Source organism: Lemur catta, chromosome 2 (assembly GCF_020740605.2).
Source record: "Lemur catta isolate mLemCat1 chromosome 2, mLemCat1.pri, whole genome shotgun sequence".
Classification (NCBI taxonomy): Eukaryota; Metazoa; Chordata; class Mammalia; order Primates; family Lemuridae; genus Lemur; species Lemur catta.
Genome location: NC_059129.1, coordinates 115,840,659 through 115,862,815, shown reverse-complemented (window position 1 = coordinate 115,862,815; position 22,157 = coordinate 115,840,659). Strand labels below are relative to the sequence as shown.

The following is a 22,157-nucleotide window of genomic DNA, read 5'->3' as shown; positions in this document are numbered from 1 at the left end:
CCAAGTGAATCAGACCTTGACTGTATATAGGCCCTACTTGAGTATACTTTCTCATCTACTAATAGAAGAGGTTCTTTATTGAGTTGCCCACATTCCACATCTGCAATTTCCTACCTCCCATTCTTTCCTCAACACACTGAGACCTGGATTCTGTCCACAACTTTGTTGAAACAAGTTCTGAAACATCACCATATTGGCAAATCCAGGGGACACCTGTCACTCCTTACATTGATTGATTTTGTTGTGATGTTTGATATAATCACACTCCCAATGTTTCTGTATCCTTGCTTTCTTTATTTTTGACCTGTTTACCTTTTAGTCCATCTTTCTCAATTTCTTTCTTAACTTCCTTTTCCTCTATTCACTCTTTAAATAGTGCTAATTGTGTTCAATCTTTTTTCTTTTCTTTCACTGTATTCTCCTTAGGCTCACTCACCCAGGCCTTCTGATTTATTTATGAGATGATTACTTCTAAATCAATATCTCCACCTTTTGTATGGTTTAATCAGTGACAGACCTATATTTCAGACTCCTGTGAGTTCATCTCCATTGAATGTCTCTCACATACCTCAATAACAACAAAACATACAAGCAATCTCATTCTTGGCTGTGGTTGATTCTCCAGTTAATGCCACTGTTCTCTCAAGACGTACCCAGGGGAGACATGGGATTCATTACTCACCTGCTTCCTTCTTTTGGTGGCCAGGTTTCATGGCTACTACCTTCAAAAGATCTCTGGTATGTGTCCCCTCCCCTCCTTCATCTTTCCCTGCATTAATTCAGGCTCTATTCATTTTGAAGTTGACTAATATAATTTTATACTCCTACACTTAAAACTGCTACTCACCTGAGTCTTCCTTCTTAAAAATCCATCCTTCATTGCCACCAAAGGCAACTTCGTACGGCAAATAGGATCATTTCATTGTTCTTCACAAAACCCTCAACAGACTCATCACTGTTTTCAGGATAAAGTCCAGATTCTTTCCCATAATGTATAAGGCCATTTATTATCTGTTTCCTGCCCACATGTCTCCCAATCTCTTTCCAGAAGACACAAAAACTACTTGCAGTTTTCCAACCTGCATACACTCTTTTATATCAGGCTTTATCATGGCTTGTGATGCCCAACCTGGCATTCTTCTCCTAACCTGTTTCACTGGCAAAGAACTACTCATATTTGAGGAATTAGCTCAGGCTACTGGACATCAACTTCTCCTGCCCCTGCATCCAAGGCTGAATTGGGGGTTCATTCCTCTGGACTTCCAACCACCAGGCATATACTTAGGTAAAAACACATTCATAGCATTTGGGTATCTTATGTGTTTTTTCTGCTAAGAAGATTCACAGGTAAGCATTTTGTCTTATAGAGTTGCATCAGCAGTATCAAGCATATTGCCTGGCAAATAGTAGGTATAGCATAAGTACTCATTGATTAAATTGAATATCTTAGGAAGATTAATTATTGAAGGAAATATATTTGTATATAAGTGTGTATACATATATTGTGTGCATATATATGTGTATATATACTTATATTTAAGAGTAACTTGGAAATTCCATTTTAAAGCACATATAAAATCTAACAAGCAATGATTTACTGAGCAGCTACCATGTGCTTGGCATGTCACACACTTTGTTTCCATTAATTCTCACAACTCTATATGGTCTGTAATAATATATTCATTTTATTGATATATACTAAGTTACTTAGAAACAAAGAAATTAAGTTATTTTTCCAAGATTGCACAGCCAGCAATAGAGAGGTTTAAATGCAAGTCTTCCTATTTCCAAAGCTTAAAATAGAGAGATTTTTATTTATTTTTATTTGTTGAATTTTCTTTTGTTGAAAGAGAGGGAATGATTAATCATGGAAACTGAGTATGATTCCTTTAAATTTATTACAACTTGTAGCTGGAATAAATTTGGCCTTACTTCCAACCTTTGGAATAACTGATGAAAGAAAGATTGGAATTTAGAATATCCTTTATGTAGCCTGCCTATAAGTGGTATTTTAGTTAATCAAATCAAGAAAAAAAATTTAATAAAATGTCTTTTATTTTCAAAAGAGAATTTTTTTTAAAGTAAAACTGAGTCCCTCATTTTGCTCGTATAGCTTGGGCCATGTGAGAGATACAATAAATGTGTGTCATCAGGAACAGACTGCGAGCAGATGAGACTATCTGACACATAGCTCAGCAGTTTTCTTCTGCCAAACTCTACTCCTATGAAAAGAGAGATAAGTACACTTTTTGAAAACACTTTTATGAGACTAGATATCCTTACATATTTATTTGACTCAAAGGGAAACACTTACTATTCCACTGGTAGTTAACAAGTTTGTTTCACTTTTTTAAAAAGTCAAGATTTATGCAATGGGAGCAGAAATAAGAAATAATTATTTGGAATAAATCATTATAAATTAGGCATAATGATTTCTTAGAAGATATTACAATTTACTCACAAGTTACATATATTTCTAATGCTTTTGTTTCTTTGGCATTGGACTTCCATGCTTACTATGTCACCTAGAAAAATCTTATCAAAGCATTACTTAAAACAAATGAAGTGATTCCTAGGGCATGTATCTACATAATGTTTAAATTTATTAGGAATGACTCAAGCATTCCATGTAATTATTTTTCACAGGACGAGAGCCCAACCAAGTTGCTGTAGACCCACTATAAATGTTAATTGAATGAGATCACTACACGCTAGTTGGACTCATGTAGGAAGCACATGAAACTTGGTCTTTCTGCTTGTCTTTGCAATGAGAAATAATGGTTAAGTATCATAACCATTATCATATTCTCTTACAATGGAAGTGTTGTCTTTTCCTGGTACATTACATTGGAGATTTTGGTTTCCCAAGGCAAAAAGAAAAGTTTTCTTGTCTACCAGTACAATAATAATTAGACTTCAATATAAACCATTTTCATAGCTAAATGAACTGCTTAGTAACTGAGTGCTAGTTTCAAATAGTAGAAAACAAGGGAATTAAAATATCACTGAGAAGATTAGCCCAACTTATGAAAACACATTATGAACAGATAGTATTACATTCTTTGGAATTTTAAGTAAAATCAGCTAAGTCTTTGGTTTGTGTTTGGCTAATAATGGAGAGCATTTCCCGAACTAAAAAAATGAAATTCATACTTTATTGACAGTACTAAGAAAAGTTAGCACTCACTCTCACCCCACTCCATGCAAAACTTTGCCTCCAGATGTTATTTTGTATTTATTTTGCAATGTTTATTATGGCAGTCCAAGACGTTTATGTCTTAAAGATACATTGGTCAGTTTATTTACAGAGGCAGCTTCTCGAAGTGAAGACAGTTTACTTTGGGTGTGGGTTAAACTACAGAGCACTAGGAAGAATGGGCGTGGCTGGTTTCCTCCAGTATGTTCTCTATTATTCCTTTCATTTCCTTTCATTATGAGAACTTTGTTGTTTTTTTTTTAATTTTCTTTTTTTAATCCTGTAAGGTTTTACGTGGTTTACACTGTGAGAAACAGTTGAGCTTCTGGAGCAGTTACCCTGCACAGGAAATGAAAGAAACACAAAGCAGAATAAGTGATAGGGCCTTGGCACCTTTGCTTACAAATCTGGCTCCCGTCAAAGGTGAAACAGGAATGAATAGCCGGAAAATTTCTCAAGGCATCTAGGATAGAGAACAGTTTGTTGTAATTTGATAGAATCATTGCTGCTTCTTAAACAGGGCTTGGGACTGACCAGCTAGCCGGAGAGAAAGGAGGCAGTAGGTGGTTGTGTTTTTGCAGCAGGGCTGGACCAAGGTTGTTAAAAGAGTGTTATCTCTTTATGTGTTGCAAAATAAAACCATATTAAACTGTGAAACCAGTATAACAAAGTTCAGCCAAGTTGTCATTTACCCCATTATGACTACTTTAATGCCATTTTGGTAATATTGAATAACACTTGTTTCAAAAATTGTTTTGAAAACAGAATTATTCCCCCCAAACGTTGTTTTTCCTTATCTCTGTTTTGTTGAGTTCATCAGAGTGTGCTTAGTGTTTCTACTGGGAAATCCAGTGTGTGGGAGTGCAGGGGCAGGACAAAATAGAAGCTGACAGTGTGATATCTGGTAAAGATATCACAGTGGGAAGCACTGAGGACAGTTTTCAGTTAGAATTAGTGTGGCATCTTTAGAACCATGATGTAGTACTTTGCAGTAAGATGGAAGCTTCATCTTGCAAATTAGAACATATAGGGAATTCCACCTTTAGTTTTCTTCCTCCACTTTAGCATTATTTTTCTTTCCATACTTTAAGAGGTGGTTTGGGGATGAATTTGTTTTCTGAAGTATTCTTCTCAACTTACTTTTAACTTAATATTTGAGTCTTGGATAATATTGCCAGTGACACAAGGAAAAGCAGGACCATCTGCTGCTTTTTCTTTGAGGTTCTGAAATAATCTTATACCTCTTGAAGAGACTCCTCGCAGACACGTTGCATGTGGCTAGCCATTGTGACTGGTTACTTCTCCAGTTGAAATGCTACTGAAAGGTTTCACTTATTTAATTTTAGTCATTTGAAACACTGCCTGAGTAGCAGAGTTAGACCTTAATTTTGCTAGTCAGTTCAGTTCAGTCATGATTGTAGCTGCACATAAAGAAGTTCTCTTTCAAATTGATAATTAATTCATTCTTGATCTATGAAAAGTTATACTTAGATAACCATCTGTATTTTCATATTTTCCGAGGTTTTCTTGGTATCAAAAACTTACAAAGTTATACAACCGTAAAAGCAATAATACATTTTCATCTCATTTTCACAGAAAGGAAAACATCACTACTGATTGTGGATGCTGGGCTTAGTATATCAATTATTACAAAAGAACACTTTAACCTTCACCTAGAAACCTGAAATTTTAGGAGAATGTTACATAGCCTATACATATGAAGATACTCAACTCTAAGCTGATAGCTCTACTGGTGCCTCAAAGCACTGTTGCTCATTAGCTATATACATTAAGCATGGAAGAATCTACAGATAGATAATTTGTTTATTCAAATGACACCTTATTAATGGATGGGAAGGGCAATCAACTGACTTGTTTTAATTTCCTGTCCCTAAGTGACTACATTAAGTCTCAAACCAGTGATTTATTATGTAGTAAGTTCTCTTTAAGCTTATTAGATATATATTATTCTTTATTTGTAAATATAGTCTTAATTTATCTATTATCTAATTGATAGGTTTCTTTGGGGGGTGAAAATGGTGGGGGCCAGGAAACTGATACAGGCCTTGAATTTCAATTGCTTAGGGCTGCAGGGCTGGCTATGACCAAACAATCTATTTAGGTGATTGTGGAAAAGATAATTTCCATAATAAATTTGAAAAATCTAGAGATCCTAGAATAGCATGTTTTAATGATCTCTTCTTTTCTATAAATAATACCATTTTGGATTTGACTGGATCATCTGGATATTCAAATTAAGCTCTCTTCTCTTGACCCTTTCACATGTGCATATTAAACAAGCCTTTAAATAGTCCATCGTCAACAAGTGGAAATATTGGTTTACCACAATAATTCATTCTTCCCCCTCACCCGAAAACTTCAACATTTAAAAGGGATACTGCCAATCAAGAAAGCAAGAAATTATTTGCATGAAACTGACTCACTTTCCTAAATTGACTCTGCATGTCTATGTCTTTTTTGGAATCGTAAATTATTCTCACTGCTGGTTTGGATAAAACTAAAATCTATTTTCCTGTAGCATTTGGTGTGTTCCTAAAGTGAGTCATAACCATTTTTTACTATGGGAAAAAGATCAGTAGAGGCAAACTTAGTGATAAATAGGACCTTTTAAATAGTTAACACATGAGGAAAATCCCTTGGATGTTAATACCAAGTGTTTTTATTTTTGTTTTTCTGGTTTTTATTTTATTAAACTACTGCTTTAAGAAGTGCAAATAATATGCTTTCCTTAGTTCTATATTAAGAATAAAGAACTTTACTAAACTATTTTTCCCCAGTTTATTCCTAGTTAATTTTTAAATCATTAGGTAGTATTTTTTTCCCTTTCAAACTAGTCAATCAAAAAACATAAGTAAGCAAAGTGTGGAACCAAAGTAGGGAATGAGGTCAAAGGCCAAAATGGATTGACTGTTGCCAGGGATAGCCCAGTGCCCCACGGCATGGCATTCTGGGGGGCAGGGAGTACACGGTTGCCACTGAGTAGCTATAAGGATGAAAGTAAGGATCCCATTCTTTTTGTCTTTTGAGATCAGAATGTTTTCTTTCTTTCCAAACCTTGAGATCATCATGGCCAGATAGTTGACTGAGTTGTTGCAGAATTTCCTCCCTCTTGGGAGATTGGGACCAACCTAGAGTGTGCATGGTCTGGGGAGACCACATATGGTGGCATTAACTGATTCAGAAATGTCTCCAGTTCAAGATTCAACATTTAGTTTTCACTTATTTTATTGTGTTTGGGTACCACAAAATTTACAAGGTGAAGTAAGTTGCAAGTCTAATCCCACCTTGATGTAGCTCCATTGTAAGCAGCAACAGAAAAAAAATGTACTAGAAGAAAAGGCTGCATCACTGCATTCTCAAATATGTGGTTGCCTTAGGTATTAGTACCTCCATTGACTCCTTTTGGGGGAGAATATGGCTAATTTATTCTAATTCTAAAATCTCCAGTGAGGGCTGCAGTGTGAGAAATGGGGAAAAGAAAGTCAATCTGTTGCTGAAGCTAGTGAATTCCTAGCAATAATAATAGCTTATATTTTTATTGTGCTTTACAATTTCAAAGCACTTATAATGCATTGGATTATTTTAGATTTTATTATAAAGGTAGATGCCTCTTAAATTTTGTAAGGAGTTGTTAAATTGGTTGAAATACTCTAGCTCTTGCTTGAAATCCATTTGTGATGGGAATTAGGGAGAGATAAAATAGTAACTGAGTTAATAGTACAAAAGTTAACACATCAATTAAACCTCAATCCAGAAAACTTTGGTAAGTAAAGTTACTCAACTTTGTTGAAAAACTTTTCTAATATGTATTTTCAAGTTCTCTGTTTTTAAAAATAAAACTTAATCTTTAGTAGGTGATTCAGTATCTCGGATACTCAAAATACTCAACATGATGCTCACCATCATTTTGAGCAACAATTTTCATTGCACACAGCTATAGACAAAGAAGTGTAAGATATTTTACAAACTGTTTATATGTCTCATTATTTTGTAGTCATGTAATTCTGTCTCTTGAAGTTATGATGTTGCCAATTTTCCAGTTAATGAAATATTTCTACTCGCTGAAGTTGTGTTACCACTGTATTTTAATGACCATGAATAAAAGTGATTACTGTTTTCTGGCTCTCTCCTCCTCTCTCTCCCTCCTTTCCTACTTCTCTCTCCCACCCCTCTGTTTCTCCTCATTTCCCTTCTTCCTTTCTTTTTTCCTTCCTTCTTTTTTTTGTACCTGTTTATGTGATGGACATGTTAGCCTCAGAATTACTTGAGGGACAGGATGGGCAAAAATGGTGTGTGACAATTAAAATCCTGATAATTGAGTGCCTGAAAGTAGCTGGGGAGAAAGTGAGACAGCATCTGAAGGAAGTTGTTTGGCAGTTCCAATGGCAAAGATCTGTTGATGTTTCTTCCTGGATCATTGCAATTCTGAACAAGGACTCAGGAGAAAATGATAGTGCCGGTAAATACCCTGCTAATACTAGAAAAGAACTGAATTGACAGCCACTCCACAGTCATAAAGGGCTATAGCAGTCCAGGACTTCCCAAGGAGCCAGACCTGCTGTTTCCTTTCTGTATGAACTGTGTGATCTTTCTCCAGTGGCACGTAATTCTCCTTTCTCCTTTTTATTCTTCTTGCCTCCCGATACACTTGTTTCCCCGCATCCACTGCCTCACCAGCCAGCCCATAGGCTCCCCACAGAGCGCTCTCGCTCGCTCTCTGTCTCTCTCTCTCTGTCTCTCTCTCTCTCTCTCTCTCACACACACACACACACAGTCATATTTTGAGTTCAGATTCAAAGTTAAGTCTTATCCTGGTTGAGGGCTCTATGATTTGACTTCTCCAGCTTCTTCTTAAAGTACTGTTTCAGATCATGCGAAAACACTTCAATATTGCATGACATAGGCAACCTTGGAGCTAATAATAAATATGATTTTAAGAGATATGATGAACAAGAAGGAACCAGCCAGAGCTGGGTGTAACTTCCAGGTTCACTGGTTGCTGGCTGTGTGACTTTGGGTACTTCTCTGTGCCTCAGTTTCCCCTTTTGTAAAAGAAGGATATCAATAATTCCCTCAGAGAGTTTTTGGGATAATTATATATCATAGTCAAAGGGTAAGTGGCTACCATCAAGGAGGTACAGCCATTTGTTTTGCTTTGTTTTTGTTTTTCTTTTTCTAAGAAATCTTGAAATAAAACAAGAATAATCTAAATTAGTGAGGGGGTTATTGCTTGAATTGGGGAAAGTCTCAATTGATCCGACCACCAGCTTCGTTTAGTCTTATTCTTTCAGTGAAGGATGGATTCCAGACAAATTCTCTTTGTGTTACATCAAGTTACACCATGTTCGTAATAGATCAGCCATAAAAAGAAGGCTTTTCTCCATAATTTGTGCAGAAATAGTTGCAGTTGTACTGAGAAAGAATCCGGTTAGTTCCTCTGCTATTAAAATACATCCATGGAAAAGATGGAGTGTCTTTATTTATGCCTATTTATAAAAAATGTACACTTTAAGGAATAAGTAACTTCTTAATTTTAAGAGGACCCCAGACAAAATTGGTATTTACATTCTAGGTACTAGTCATGATTCATTTCATTTCCATGATTCTCACATCTAATTTGTTCTTTGAAATTATTACACACGTACCCTTATATGGATGCTATCACATTACCATTAATCAAGAAATAAAACTGGTTTATATGTGTGAGTTGTGGAATTAGTAATAATTTTTATTGATATTTATTTATATACAGAATATATAGTTATTGTCATATTGAATTATGAACCTTTTTATCCTAATAACAACCTTGCAAGAGAGGTATTGCTACTTCTACTTTGCAGAGGAAGGAGGTAGGCTCTGAGAGACCACACAATTTGCCCAGGGTCACACAAGTTACAACCAGTTAGTAGTAGTATTGGGACATTGACATAAGCTGTCTAACGAGCTACAGGGTGCTTCACACTTTCCTTACTTTCTCCTTTCGTGGAGATTGGCCTCTATTCTTGGCATTAGCTATATTTATATATTATTTTTCTTCCCAGTGTTATTCATCTCAATATTTTAATAACTACTAATGTGAACAACTTTTAATTCAATAACATCAGAGCAGCAGAGTTAAATCTTTCTCCTCTGAGAGCCTGTATATTTTCACTTTTGGGAAAAAGGGTTGGGATGATTTCCAAACGACATTGTCACTAATGAGGGCTCATTAGGGGCATAACCTCTTAAGTAAAAGAAGTATCAGATATTCCCTTGCTGGGACTACGGTGATCATCTCCAGTCTCTCTCTTTCTTGTTACACATGAGAAATGGGGACTCAGATCAGTTAAGTGACTTACCAATGGTCACACACCTGGGATTAGAACTTAAATCTTCTGAGGATAGAAAAGAGACCTCCCCTCAGTTATAAAGCACAATTTGGAGACCAGGGAAGGAGTGTAGATCAGATATCAACAGATTTATGTTGCTGCACTCTCTTGACTCTGCCTTTGTATCAAGAATTTACCTTCCATCCATGACCATCAACAATTTACCAGATCTCAGAGGTAAATTTGTCTGGAGGACCACAGGGTCCTTAAGCCAAAATACATGGGAAGACATGATAGTCATTTGTCACCTTGTGTTCTGGTTTATTTAATCTTTTTTTCCCAGCATTACATGTGCACATGTAGACCTTCCCAGTAAGTGCTTGTTGAAAAAATGAAGACAATGATAAATGTAGAAAGATATGCAAAAATAATTTGGCTACTTGTACTTGACTGGGTAACACTGAGGACAAAGGTTTTTGGTGTTTGGTGTTTGAAATCATCCAAAAGTTCTAAAACAGGGGAACATACTTCCACCTAAAATAATTCTATAGGATAAGGTTTGTTTCTCCTTAGTAATGTATGTTTTAATTGAAAGTAGATTTTATACAGTGGGAATAGATCTAGGTAGTGGAAACACTTATCACATGGGGATAAGGAAAGAAACACCAGAGTAAGAAACAGGAATACATCATTTAAAATCTTTATATCTTGGAAGAGGAAAAGAGAAGTGGAAAGTCAATTAAGCCAGGCAGTCCACATGAGCATTACAGTTGGTGGAAAAAAGGTGCCCAGAAACAGGCAGCCAGAAGGCAGATTCATTGCAAATTCTTCAGAAAGCAGTGATCTTGAGAGGGCTAGGAAGCATGGTGGACAGAGCAGCTGTGTGTCCTTCCATTACAACAGGAAGGTTAAGTTGTGTCATGAGAATCTGTGCTGCATGCTCAGAGATGCCTCCTCCTGTACTGGGCTGGCTGCGTCCTCTGGGAAACACTGATGAGGGCTTCAGCTAGGGTGACTTCAATCCCCCAAAGAGATCCACAGACTGAGAAAATATGGAGAAGAAAAGGCTAAATGTTGAAGATGCAGAAGGAACTGACATACAAGAAAAGATGCTCATTTCTAAGCAATGAAGGAGGTGCAGTGAAATCATTTAGGGAGGCCCATCTCTAGAATTTTGTTGATTAAAATAAGAAAGTTGAATAAATATCTTCTAATATAAGTCGCCATCAGCTCAGATAAAGGAGGATTCAAAAAGCGAACACTGAGAGATGTGATATATTCTGTATTACACAGGACACAGGTTCTCTGATTTAGCAGAATTCTCTCTCCTAATTCATGAGTCTCTAAGAGTGACAATTTCCCAATAAAACAAACAACAAAACAAAGTGAACCAAACTTTAAAAACTATTAACAAATATATTTATTGTGGTGGCTTTCTCCCCTACTAGATACACCTTGTTAGAAAGTAGTATCCCTTTTAGGTCCGGGTGGACCATTAAGCAGGTAATAAACTTGTTTTCCCTCACTGAGAAAGAAAATGCATGACTTTGCAGACATGTTATATTCTCCTTGCTCTATGTTTTGTTCTCTATGAAATCAGAATTTTCTTCTAATAAGTATCATTTTTTGGAAGTAAATTACAGGCACATGTTTATAGACTTGTATAATCCAAGGGGCAGCAGAGGCTGAACCACACAGTGTTGACATAGATTGGAGACCTGTTCCAGGTGATCACAACCCTTCACAGTTTTGTAAAGCACAAAAGCAATCTCCAACTCTATGATTTCTTCCACATTTTGCCTTTCTCCAATCCCATACATATTATTTAACTCTGATATGCACACTCATGTTTCTTGCAAAAGTACGGGATGAGGGCAGTGGAACTAATTTTAAAACAGTTGTCTCTGTGATGATAAATCCTACAATTCCAAATGCCAGGCCCTAATTCTGAGCACTCTATAGATCTCCTGGACAAAACAACACTGTCCTTTGAACGATGTTTCTCTCCTCTGATCTCTTAGTGTTTTGAAGGGATATTGCATCTTTGAATTTGCAGAATTATCTTTTGCTTCTTAAAACAACAGCTTGAAAACATATTTTCATAAGGAAAAGATGTTTCTTCTCCAGATGCCATCATTACGTTGTTACATCTTTTAGCCTAGTGATAATTATGTACAAAATTTCTTGTCTTTTAAAAATGCACAGAAGCACATAGGATAACCATTTGGAAGTATCCCTTCTTTGAACTTTTGGCTCTTTGTTGTTAACTATGCTTGTATGAAGAATATAGCAACTATTTGGAATGTTGTTTAGACAGAGCAGTAATAGATATGTTGTCCATTGTGGTCCTAATGGCTAGAGCACCTGTCCTGGGCATCTGGTTGAGATAGCAGCATCATGAGTCTACAAAAATCTCATGGGACCCTCTAGTGTACAGTGCTGACTGATACCGATTTCTGTTTATCTTGGACTTTTCTCTTCTTCTGCTGCTGTTTGTCTTTGTTTTCTCGTTGTTCAGGAGTTTCTCTGCTGGATTCCAGACCTTTGCTGTCAGGTATTGCTTCTTTACTTTCTTCTTTATTAGGTTTTTTTCTTTTCCTCTCCCTTCCTTTTTTTCCTGAAATGAAAGGATACTCCTTTAAAAATTATATTCAATTATGTTCTATTTGGTTATTCTAAGTTTTAAAAAAATGACTTAAATTTTTCTTAGGTTGCATACCATAACAATAGACACCAAATATCTACTATTTAAATCATTCATTCAACTACTGTTTATGATGAATACTAGGACAACTTTATTTTAACACAAATATTTGTATGTTGAAATTAATTTGCATTGCAATTTCTCTATATGCAGGGTGGTGGTGACTATAACTTATCAATGACCCTGTGGGACAAGCTATGAGGGCAAGAATTTTATATCTCTATAAATTAAATAAGTAGTTATTTTTTAGATGTACACTGGATCCCATGGAGACCTCTGACCTTGAGCTGGATTTGAAGCATAGATTTAATTCAGACTCATGCTATGAAGAATTTTTAAAAGTAGAATCAACATGACTTTAAGGGTTTTGATATGGGAAGGCATATTGTAGCCAACACGGAACCAGGGGGGAGAACTGAATTTTATTCTGCTGGCATTGAAAAACTGCTGAGAGTTTTAGAGGAAAAGAGTAATTTGATCAAAGTGGATAGCCTGGAATCAAATTGGATGGATTATTTCAATTTATTTCTAAATGGTGAATTAACTAGATGTTTTATTATCATGTAAACATTATATACATACAATATATAGTTAAAACAATTTCTGAATGCATGGTTTTAGTAACATTCATTAATACATATATCCCAGTGAGAAATTACTTAGATTCAAATCAATATCATAGTAAATGAAAACTAGGAACCAACTACTCCCTGATAGGGGACAAATTTTGAATGCATGTCCTTGCATAGTGAACCATGTAAAATTTGAAATTAGTCTGATTACAAGTCACTTTGTGCCAGGCACGGTGGCTCACACCTGAAATCCTAGCACTCTGGGAGGCTGAGGTGGGAGGATTGTTTGAGGTCAGGAGTTCAAGACCAGCCTGAGCAAGAGTGAGACCCCCGTCTCTACTAAAAAATAGAAAAAATTAGCTGGGCATTGTGGCACATGCCTGTAGTCCCAGCTACTTGGGAGGCTGAGGCAGAAGGATCACTTGAGCCCAGGAGTTTGAGGTTGCTGTGGGCTAGGCCAATGCCACAGCACTCTAGCCCAGGCGAGAGAGCGAGACTCTGTCTCAAAAAAAAAAAAAAAAAAAAAAAAACAGAAAAGAAGTCACTTTGGACAAGAGTATTTTGGAGAAATTATTTGCACGAGAGAACCAAAATATTTTCATGTCCTGAAACAGGCTGCAAATATTGAATTCCGTGGTTTGGCTTTCATTTTCTTGAGCTCTGGTTACGGAATCCTAGGGAGTGGTATTATTAATACTGCATAGGTATACTAGGCCAATACAGTCGCCTTGGATTAATGATTTTATACCACAACTAGCTTTGTCATGAGACTATATTTACAAAATCTTCCAGTTACTTTATGAAAACTTGCCTTGTTGGGCTCAACATTACACACCTCCAAATTTTGGACTCTAAAAGGACAAAAATGAGAATTCAGCCCAGGGTGAAGCAAATATCAGTCAAATTGTTTGGGGCATATAGAGATGAACAAAAAATATTAGTCAAATATTATGCCTAAGCTGAACTACTTGTACCCTGATTTGCCAAATCCATTATTCTTTGCACCTAAAAGAATATCGCTGGGTTGATAAAATTTTTACAGAAGGAATCCAGGGCAGACTTTTCATGCTGGATTTAATGACTACACATTTCAAGTGCCGACTTGAATGCAGTAACTAAACAAGGAAAAACTGAAGTGTAAATTTACCTTCCTCAACATAAATTTTGTAAAGCTGCACAACTGAAAGAGAGAAATACTGGTTATCACAGTATGTGCCCGGTTTTCAGAAGGAGATGGCTACAAAGGTTGGATTACATAATATTTCCATATTGAGGAGCATTTTGGAGGTGTTCAAGTTCAACTCCAAAAAAAAAAAAGTCAGCAAAAATCATTCCAGAGTTCCATAAAAACTACTGACCCCAAACAAAATGTTATTTTTATGGAAATCATCCAGAAGTCCAGTGTTTGACATTGTTCTCTTGATGATGGTCCAACATCTTACAGCTGTGATCCCAACCATAATGTTTTGGCCACATAAGAAATATATTGTTTCTTCCTTAGTCACAGATTGATTTATATGTTTTTTAGCCACTTGTGACAACTACTCAACTTGCAGTGCACTTCTGCTTATTAGCAAACTGATATGGTTATTTCCTAGGACAGGCAGAAACATTTTTGGAAGTAGCTTGAAACTCAGTACTGTAGCTTCATTATCCAAGGAATAACTAGTCTGGGTGGTGACTGAAAGGGGAGGCTCTAGTAAAGTAACAGGAAACTAGCACATTGTACACTGTGGCTGCCCAACAGAGGGTTATTGCACAATAGAAAAATGGGAATATTATTTTTTACAGGCCATGTGTTAGTGGTTGGAAACGCTAACTACCCTTTTGCATAAATATATTTTGCTCTTGTCCAAGAAATAAAATAGAAATGCAGAAGAGTGGCTGTAGTTGATTAAAATCACATGCAATTTGAAATAATTTTGTAAGGTTTTCTTTAAAGGAGACTTCCTTTTTTTTTTTTTTATTCTAGTGACTTTTCATTGATGTGGGTAATACTTATTTTTCAACATTTTGGTTTTTTGCAATTTGGCAAACTAAGCATTCCAGTTATAACAATCTAACATGTCTGTGTGTGCTTTGTCATTCACTGAAGGTGTGTGTGTATGTGTGTATGTGCACATGTACACACGTCTCTGAACTGGGTCGTGGAGCATTCTGATGATTAAAAGAATGTTCGTCTTCCCTCAGTGTTCCATCTATGAGGGTGTTTGGGTAGAAACCATCAAAGAGAAATTGCTATTAGCAGTCAAGTACAATCTGAGCCCTTGCAGGAAAGCACAGTGGTGTGACATTTAAGAACACTAATGTTAGGGACAGAAAAACCCTGTGTTCCAATTCTACGTCTGTCACCAACTAGTTGTGTGATCTTTGGCAAGTTGTTGATATTTCTCAGGATTAATTGTCTGACATTTAAAATACGAATAACCACTACTGCTTGTTAAACTTTGTAAGGATTAAATGAGATGCTTGTAGAGTACTTGGTACAGTGCCTGGCATATGTCAATCATGGGACAAAGATAATATTATTAACTCATCACATGAATTAAGCTCCTACTCTGGGCCCAAAGTGTGATAAAACCTGGGATACAAGTGAGATATGGAGCCTGGCAATAATTATAGTTACAGGCTAATGCTAAAATAGAGGTATGCACGAGGTCCTGTTGGGAGCACAGTGGGAAAGCACTGAAGTCTGCAAATAGAGATTGAAAACGATTCCCCAGATGGGGTGATGCTTGAGCTAAGCCTAAAAGAATGACTGAGAGTTTGCCAGGCTGATGAGGGAAGAAGGGCATGTCAGGCAGTGAACAATATGTTAACAGCATGAAGGCATGCAAGGACGTGGTGAATCTGGGGCACTGAAAGTCGACTTCCTTGGTTTGATCAGAGTCTATATATAGGATATTACCCAGAGAAGCTGGAAAGATATACAGGACTCAATTGCCATGTTGGGAGTTTGTCCTGAGGACCAGAAAACTGGAGAAGGGCAAGTATCAGAACCTGAGAGCAGGGCAGAGGTTGAATATTTCTGTGACTAGTTTAGAAAAAAAGCAATGGGATATTCTGAAACATGACCTTATTTCCTATTTCAGAAAATGGCTAACTAATAAAAGCCATAGAGGGAGTGTAGTCAATAGCTGGTATTTATTTTTGAGCCCTAATTTTTGAAAGAGTAAAATTTCTATGTAGCCTATAAAGCCACATATTATTTATGACTTGGTTGCAAACTAGTAGCTTACAATTGAGTAGGTAATTGACATTTTTGAGATTCTGAAATTATTTTCTATTAATACAAACATACATAATTTTTTATATAAGCACTCCCAAGGGTTCTCTGCAGACCAGGTTCCCAAACATAGATGATTTGAAAATATACAGATTCCTAGATCTTATCCCTGGAAATTATGATTTAGTAGTTCCTGTGAGGGGCCAAGAATCTGTAGTTAATAACAAGTTCAATCATCCCCAGTTTATTCTGATGTGCAGCCACATTTAAGAACCACAGCTGTAGAGCAACAGAAGACCCGATTTCCTTAAATATATACTCTGAAAATTTATTCAAATCACATAGTTACTGATTTTTTTCTTTAATTTTTCCTAATGGATATCAAATATGTCTTTGTGTTACTGTAGCTACTAATTTTTAAGGTAAGTTTTCTAATAAGGCACTTTTGGAATAGATACCCAGATATAAAATGAAAATTAGTTTAATATTGTCTTTCTAAAACTTGTCCAAATACAGATATGAGCTAAAAAGAATATACATGTAAAAATAACAAAGAGAGAAGAAAATGATCCTGAATTATTTTTCTTAAGTTACAGATTGCATATTTACCTTCCAAGTGAAAATACAAACCACAGAACATGTTTAATACCTTTTAAATGCAATGAGGTTATGAATAAAAGGGTTGTTCTCCCTAGAATCAAAAATCTAATTCATTTATTGAGAATCACTTAAATTATAAATATCAGTTAGCTATTTTCTTGCTGTTTAGATAAAAATCAGTCCATAGGTTTTCATACAAGCTTGCTTCTTTGTGAATTTCTCACAAGGTGCCACTAAGGGGAGCCATTGAGCTTTAAGTAGCTCCACATCCTAAAACAAACCAGGTTATAATTTTTCCTACAGAGCTAAAAGTGTATCCTTTATTGTAGACTGAAACTAAATATCACTAATTCTATCATTTAAAGCAATTGAATAAATATTACATTAAAAAGATAAAATTTGTTGCTAGGTCTTTTTATTTGATGTGGAATGAAATTCCGTTGGAAGCCTATGGCTTTATGTCTTCTAAAAAATATAAATGTGAGGCGGGGCGCGGTGACTCACGCCTGTAATCCTAGCACTCTGGGAGGCCGAGGTGGGTGGATCGCTTGAGGTCAGGAGTTCGAGACCAGCCTGAGCAAGAGCAAGACCTCGTCTCTACTAAAAAAAATAGAAAGAAATTATCTGGCCAACTGAAAAATATATATAGAAAAAAAATTAGCCGGGGATGGTGGCGCATGCCTGTAGTCCCAGCTACTTGGGAGGCTGAGGCAGTAGAATCGCTTAAGCCCAGGAGTTTGAGGTTGCTGTGAGCTAGGCTGACGCCACGGCACTCACTCTAGCCCGGGCAACAGAGCGAGACTCTGTCTCTCTCTAAAAAAAAAAAAAAAAAAAAAAAAAAAAAAAAAAAAAATATGTATATATATATATATATATATATATAAAATGTGTGAGAAAGAGGTAAATCTGATGATTTTTGAATCTATAGTTGGATCTGATTTTTATGCATAGAGAAAGTCCAGCTTTTTGTTCTTTTTAATTAAGATATTACTGAGGAAAATTTGTAAGGAAGGGAAATTGCTGCAGTACAACTTTTTCTTTTTCCTTTTAAAAGCAATTGTAATCAATTGTGTAGATATTCATTTAAATGTCTTTGAACTGCGGGCTACCTAAGCACAGGACGGCCTGACCTGGTGATGGTGATGAAGAACACAGCTGAAAACCACCAACACCAAATTTCCTTCTTAGCCATATGATTACCAAATAAAACTGACATGAGAAATGTATCCAAACCTTTAGTCTTTGTGTGCTTTAATAAAACAGAAAAACTTATTCCCTTTGCTATAATTTTAACCTAGGAATTTACAATAAGTAAAGCAAAAATATCAAAGAATGGATGTCCTTTTTTTTCTGATAAGTAGGCAGACACTTAATTTCTTCAAATTGAAATTTAAAGCTACCTGATTTACCTGTTCTGTGGGTTTACACATGAATAAATTCAATTGCTTTTCTATGAACTTCCAAGATGTTCTCATTAATTATTCAAAGAAAAATAATTTGACATCTTATTATATACTCTACTAAATACTGTTAATTTGGCATATTACCTTGGATTCATTTATCTTGCTCTGATCATTATAATATGTTAAGATTGAAACAGCATTTAACTACCATTTGAAAAGGGCCAATTTAAGAGATGCTATCTGTTTGTATCATGTTCTGTGGCTCATTCTATGCACTGGTGGTAAGGCATGGAATGTAAATTTTAGGAGGTGAAAGCAGATATTCTCAAGCTTCTTAATAAGGCACGCAAGGTTCTTGCCCACTGTGACATGGCCCCTGCTTGCCCACCATCTTTACTGGCTTCATACTTGTCTTCTTAGTCACCCCTGCACTTGTCTCACCATAATGTATACTCATCCTATATATTTGATACTTTTACCTAGAAATGCAGTTTCTAGCATCCCTTGCCCTAACTCAGTCACAGTTTACTTCTCTGGCCACATCACCCACTTCAGGGAAACCTTCCATCTTCCAACCTCTTTCTAGGCTAGGTTATTTACATTTCCTCTCTCTGTGTTCTCAGCTCCCGGTTAGGATCCTGTTGCAATAATAAGGTGCAGATGACCTGGGCAGTCTATTTTTAAAAATAGTAAGAGTAACGATAACCAATTCAACCAACACTTCTCTGTACCAGGCAGACTAAGTGAGAGTACCATGTCCTTTAAGCTCTGTACTAACTCCCGTTTTACAGATGAGGACAATCAGGGCCCCTAACCACGGCACACTTCTGCTTCCACATCATTTCTCAACAGAGCACAATGTGACCTGCCATCCTTGTTTTATTTCACACTTAAACTACTGAGTATAAAAACTGAGACAAGGAAAGTGCCCAGGTGTGGATTAACTTTTTAAAACAGAGGATTTTTATAAAAATAAAGATTTGGGATGTGCTTATTGAACCTCCTGAAATTTGAATTTCTTGGGCAGCATGTTGCTTATCAGAAACTAACTCAGAACCTAACAGCATTTGGAAAAGAGGTTTTGTGTCAGCACAATTCAGTTACCTCATTCTCTATTCCTCTTCCTTTTTATTGCTACAAGTCCATTTTGTTAGTATTTGCACTCTCTTCAACATATAGAGGTATGATATATATGTAACTTGAAAATTATTTATATCTCATTTATATCTAACTTAGAAACTTTATTTTACTCTTGAGCTATCACCATTGCATTTTTTAAAACCTTAGCGAAATTATCAGGCATTTTTATATTTTGTCATACTTACTACTCAGAAAGAGAAGACAAACGATATGGATTTAAATTTTAAAAATCCTGCTGAGGTTTGAAAACAGTCCTATTATAAATCATTTCATCCTGTGGCAAACATCATAAATATCAATAATCACAATATTTTAGAATCAATGTTTTCGTAGTCTGCTTTAAGCATAATGAACTTCCTTTTGCCAAAACAAATGCTTTCCTCATAAATTGACTATTGGCAGTAGGCTTTTACATATTTTTTCTCTGTTGTTTAAATAATTTTATTATTCACTGAAGATTCAAATTTGGAATTTCAAATTTTGGCTTTCTGTCCTGACAGAAATTTCCATGACGCTTTCACCTAAAGTAACTCCATTACACCTCATTGCTTCTGCTGCCCTGAACCCCAGCCTGGAATCCTTGTTTGCATTTAAAAGGGACATTAGCTGGAGTCCAAAACAAAGTGTTAAAGATATTGAATATTGTATACTAGGATGTTTGCCTGTTGTAAACTATCAGTATTAAAACTATAGTTAAAAATGCAAAGAAGAGAAAGTACCCAAAGATTTTTTTTAAACTATTTACAATATATTCATTATAAAAGTAAAGGGTATCCTGTTTTTTATTGTATAATATTTTAAAAACATAGCAGGGTATTACAATTCATATTAGATAAATATTTTAAATTTAGTATTCTTTTATATGGGCTTATTTCTATTGGATCAATTGCCTTTTGGTTAAAAGTTCATTTGAAATTAGTAATTTCAGTATTTCTTTTTTCAGTGCAAAAGTTCTTAATTTGACTTTGAAATCGTATCCACCCCATTAGGTTAGATCACAAAACTCTTTAGAAACTAAATCAGACACATTAATTTACATGTTGAAAATTTCTTTATCTAAGCACATTTGCATAATGCGTTTTAAACCAGATCCTGGGTCTTAAACAATTTTATCTATGGGATGATGATGTAAATTTATTCTGATTTGCAGTGGATGTCAAAGGGTGTGTCGGTAAATTTCATCTATTAAATGCAATCAAATTTTGTTCATGACTTTTGCCATGAATTTTGTGATTAGCTTGTGAAATGAATATTATTGCTCCTTTAAGGAAAAAAAAACCTTGCATAGGATATTTGGGTTATTTTATACACTGTTTAAGAACTTATAATATCGGGCTTTTCTTGCTTCTCTTCAGAAATTTAGACAGTTGTGTGGCTGATCTCTAATATTCCAAGACCATTAATGCTTGCCTTAGCAACATTGTCAAGTCTCCTACCCCAAATTTTCAGTTTGGGCTTAGTCTTCTCAAAGCATTAATGATTATCTCAAAAATGAATTGATGTGTTCATCTTTTTTTGTAACACTCATACTCTACCCTGTCTTCTTTCTCACACCCACGCCCGGTGGCGCCCCCTGCTGCTTTAGACCACCAACTTTTATCTCAAGCTAGAGAATACGTGTGAGTCTATAGAATGTTTATATCAAATATTCCTTTCCTATCACCCTTTAAAAAGTTCTCTCAGCAATTTAAATATTAAAAATAATAGTGAAACAGCCTATTTGAAAATTCTTATTTTATATATATTGTCAGACTAAACGTACATAAATAGTATCACCTATAAGTTTTCCTATAAAATTATTTTCAACCAGAACACATGATTATCATTCAGTCCCTCTATCCAGTGACCCCTTTAAGAAGTCTGGAAAAATTGTTTATTCAGTACTTGAGTATAATTAATTTTTTAAAACTATTCACATTCTTTGTGATAAATTATTTTGTCTCATTTAAGATGTAAATGTAACCTTACTTAATATATCACTAATGAACAATTAAGTTGAAAGTATTGCCTACAGTACAGATTGCTTTGAAAGTATGTTTTCAAAAGAATTCTTTTCCCTATGAATTTTTATTTTCTTGCTCTAGATCTTTCCTAGTTGACTATCATGCTTCTTTTAGCCCCAATAACATATATTTGAGCAACACAATAAAGAACACTTAAATGTGTTGACTTATCTAATTCATTTGCCTCAGAAAAGTAGAAATCACAGTTGTATGATCAATATTTGATTCTCAAAGTTAATAGTTTTTTATTTTTTTCTATCTTTACATAGTCCTCTTATGAAGGATCATAGTAATAGTGAATTTTCATGTAGAATTTAGAATAAAACTTGTATTTGAATTTTCCCCATTTTTATTTAGTTAGGTGTGTAGACTCACAGTTCATTCTTTCATGATTGAAATACATGTTCTGTATCTGGAACCCGTTTATGGTAAATATCCACCAAATGCCTTTTTTTTTTTTTTTAAATCACTAAGCCAAGAGCATTGTCTTCATCTTTGATGAAATATAGCTTTCCAATTAACAGGAAAATCCTTCATTTCAAAAGGCTGAACAGAATGCTACTTGAAAATTTATTCCAGCTGGTTAAATTAAAGAATTGAAAGAATTCCAAAGGAAGAATATTCTCTGGGCATTTATCATTTGATTTTCATTTGGATAAATTTCCATTTGCTCCAAGAATTTGTCTCAGAATTTTATTCTTCTGAGACAGAAAAAGATGTGTTGATAGCTGTGTTTGTGCAGTCTTCCCTCCCTTACCCAGATTGTCTGTTCAGTTGTATTGACAGGAGGCGATGGCCTCATGCTTGCTGACACGTTTGCAGTGATTGATTATACAAGAAATCTTGGTATTATTCTATTCTCTTTCATCATTTTATGTGCTGACTGACTCTGCTGTCTAATTCTCATTGTACCATAGCCCACCCTTTCTTTTCTTTGAAGCTCTTTACTGGTCTATGGAGAAAAAATGTAACTTTAATCTGGAA

General features: G+C 35.4%; 1 protein-coding gene across 1 annotated transcript in view; it reads right to left on the bottom strand.

The window, feature by feature from the left end:
* Nucleotides 1–10,924: 10,924 nt before the first annotated feature.
* RSPO3 (R-spondin 3) overlaps nucleotides 10,925–22,157 on the bottom strand; it is a 76,603-nt gene continuing 65,370 nt past the window's right edge. Inside the window, exon 5 of the mRNA XM_045544316.1 lies at nucleotides 10,925–12,142. Coding sequence (XP_045400272.1) covers nucleotides 11,952–12,142 — 191 coding nt within the window. The 3' untranslated portion in view covers nucleotides 10,925–11,951. The remainder of the gene's footprint in view (nucleotides 12,143–22,157) is intronic.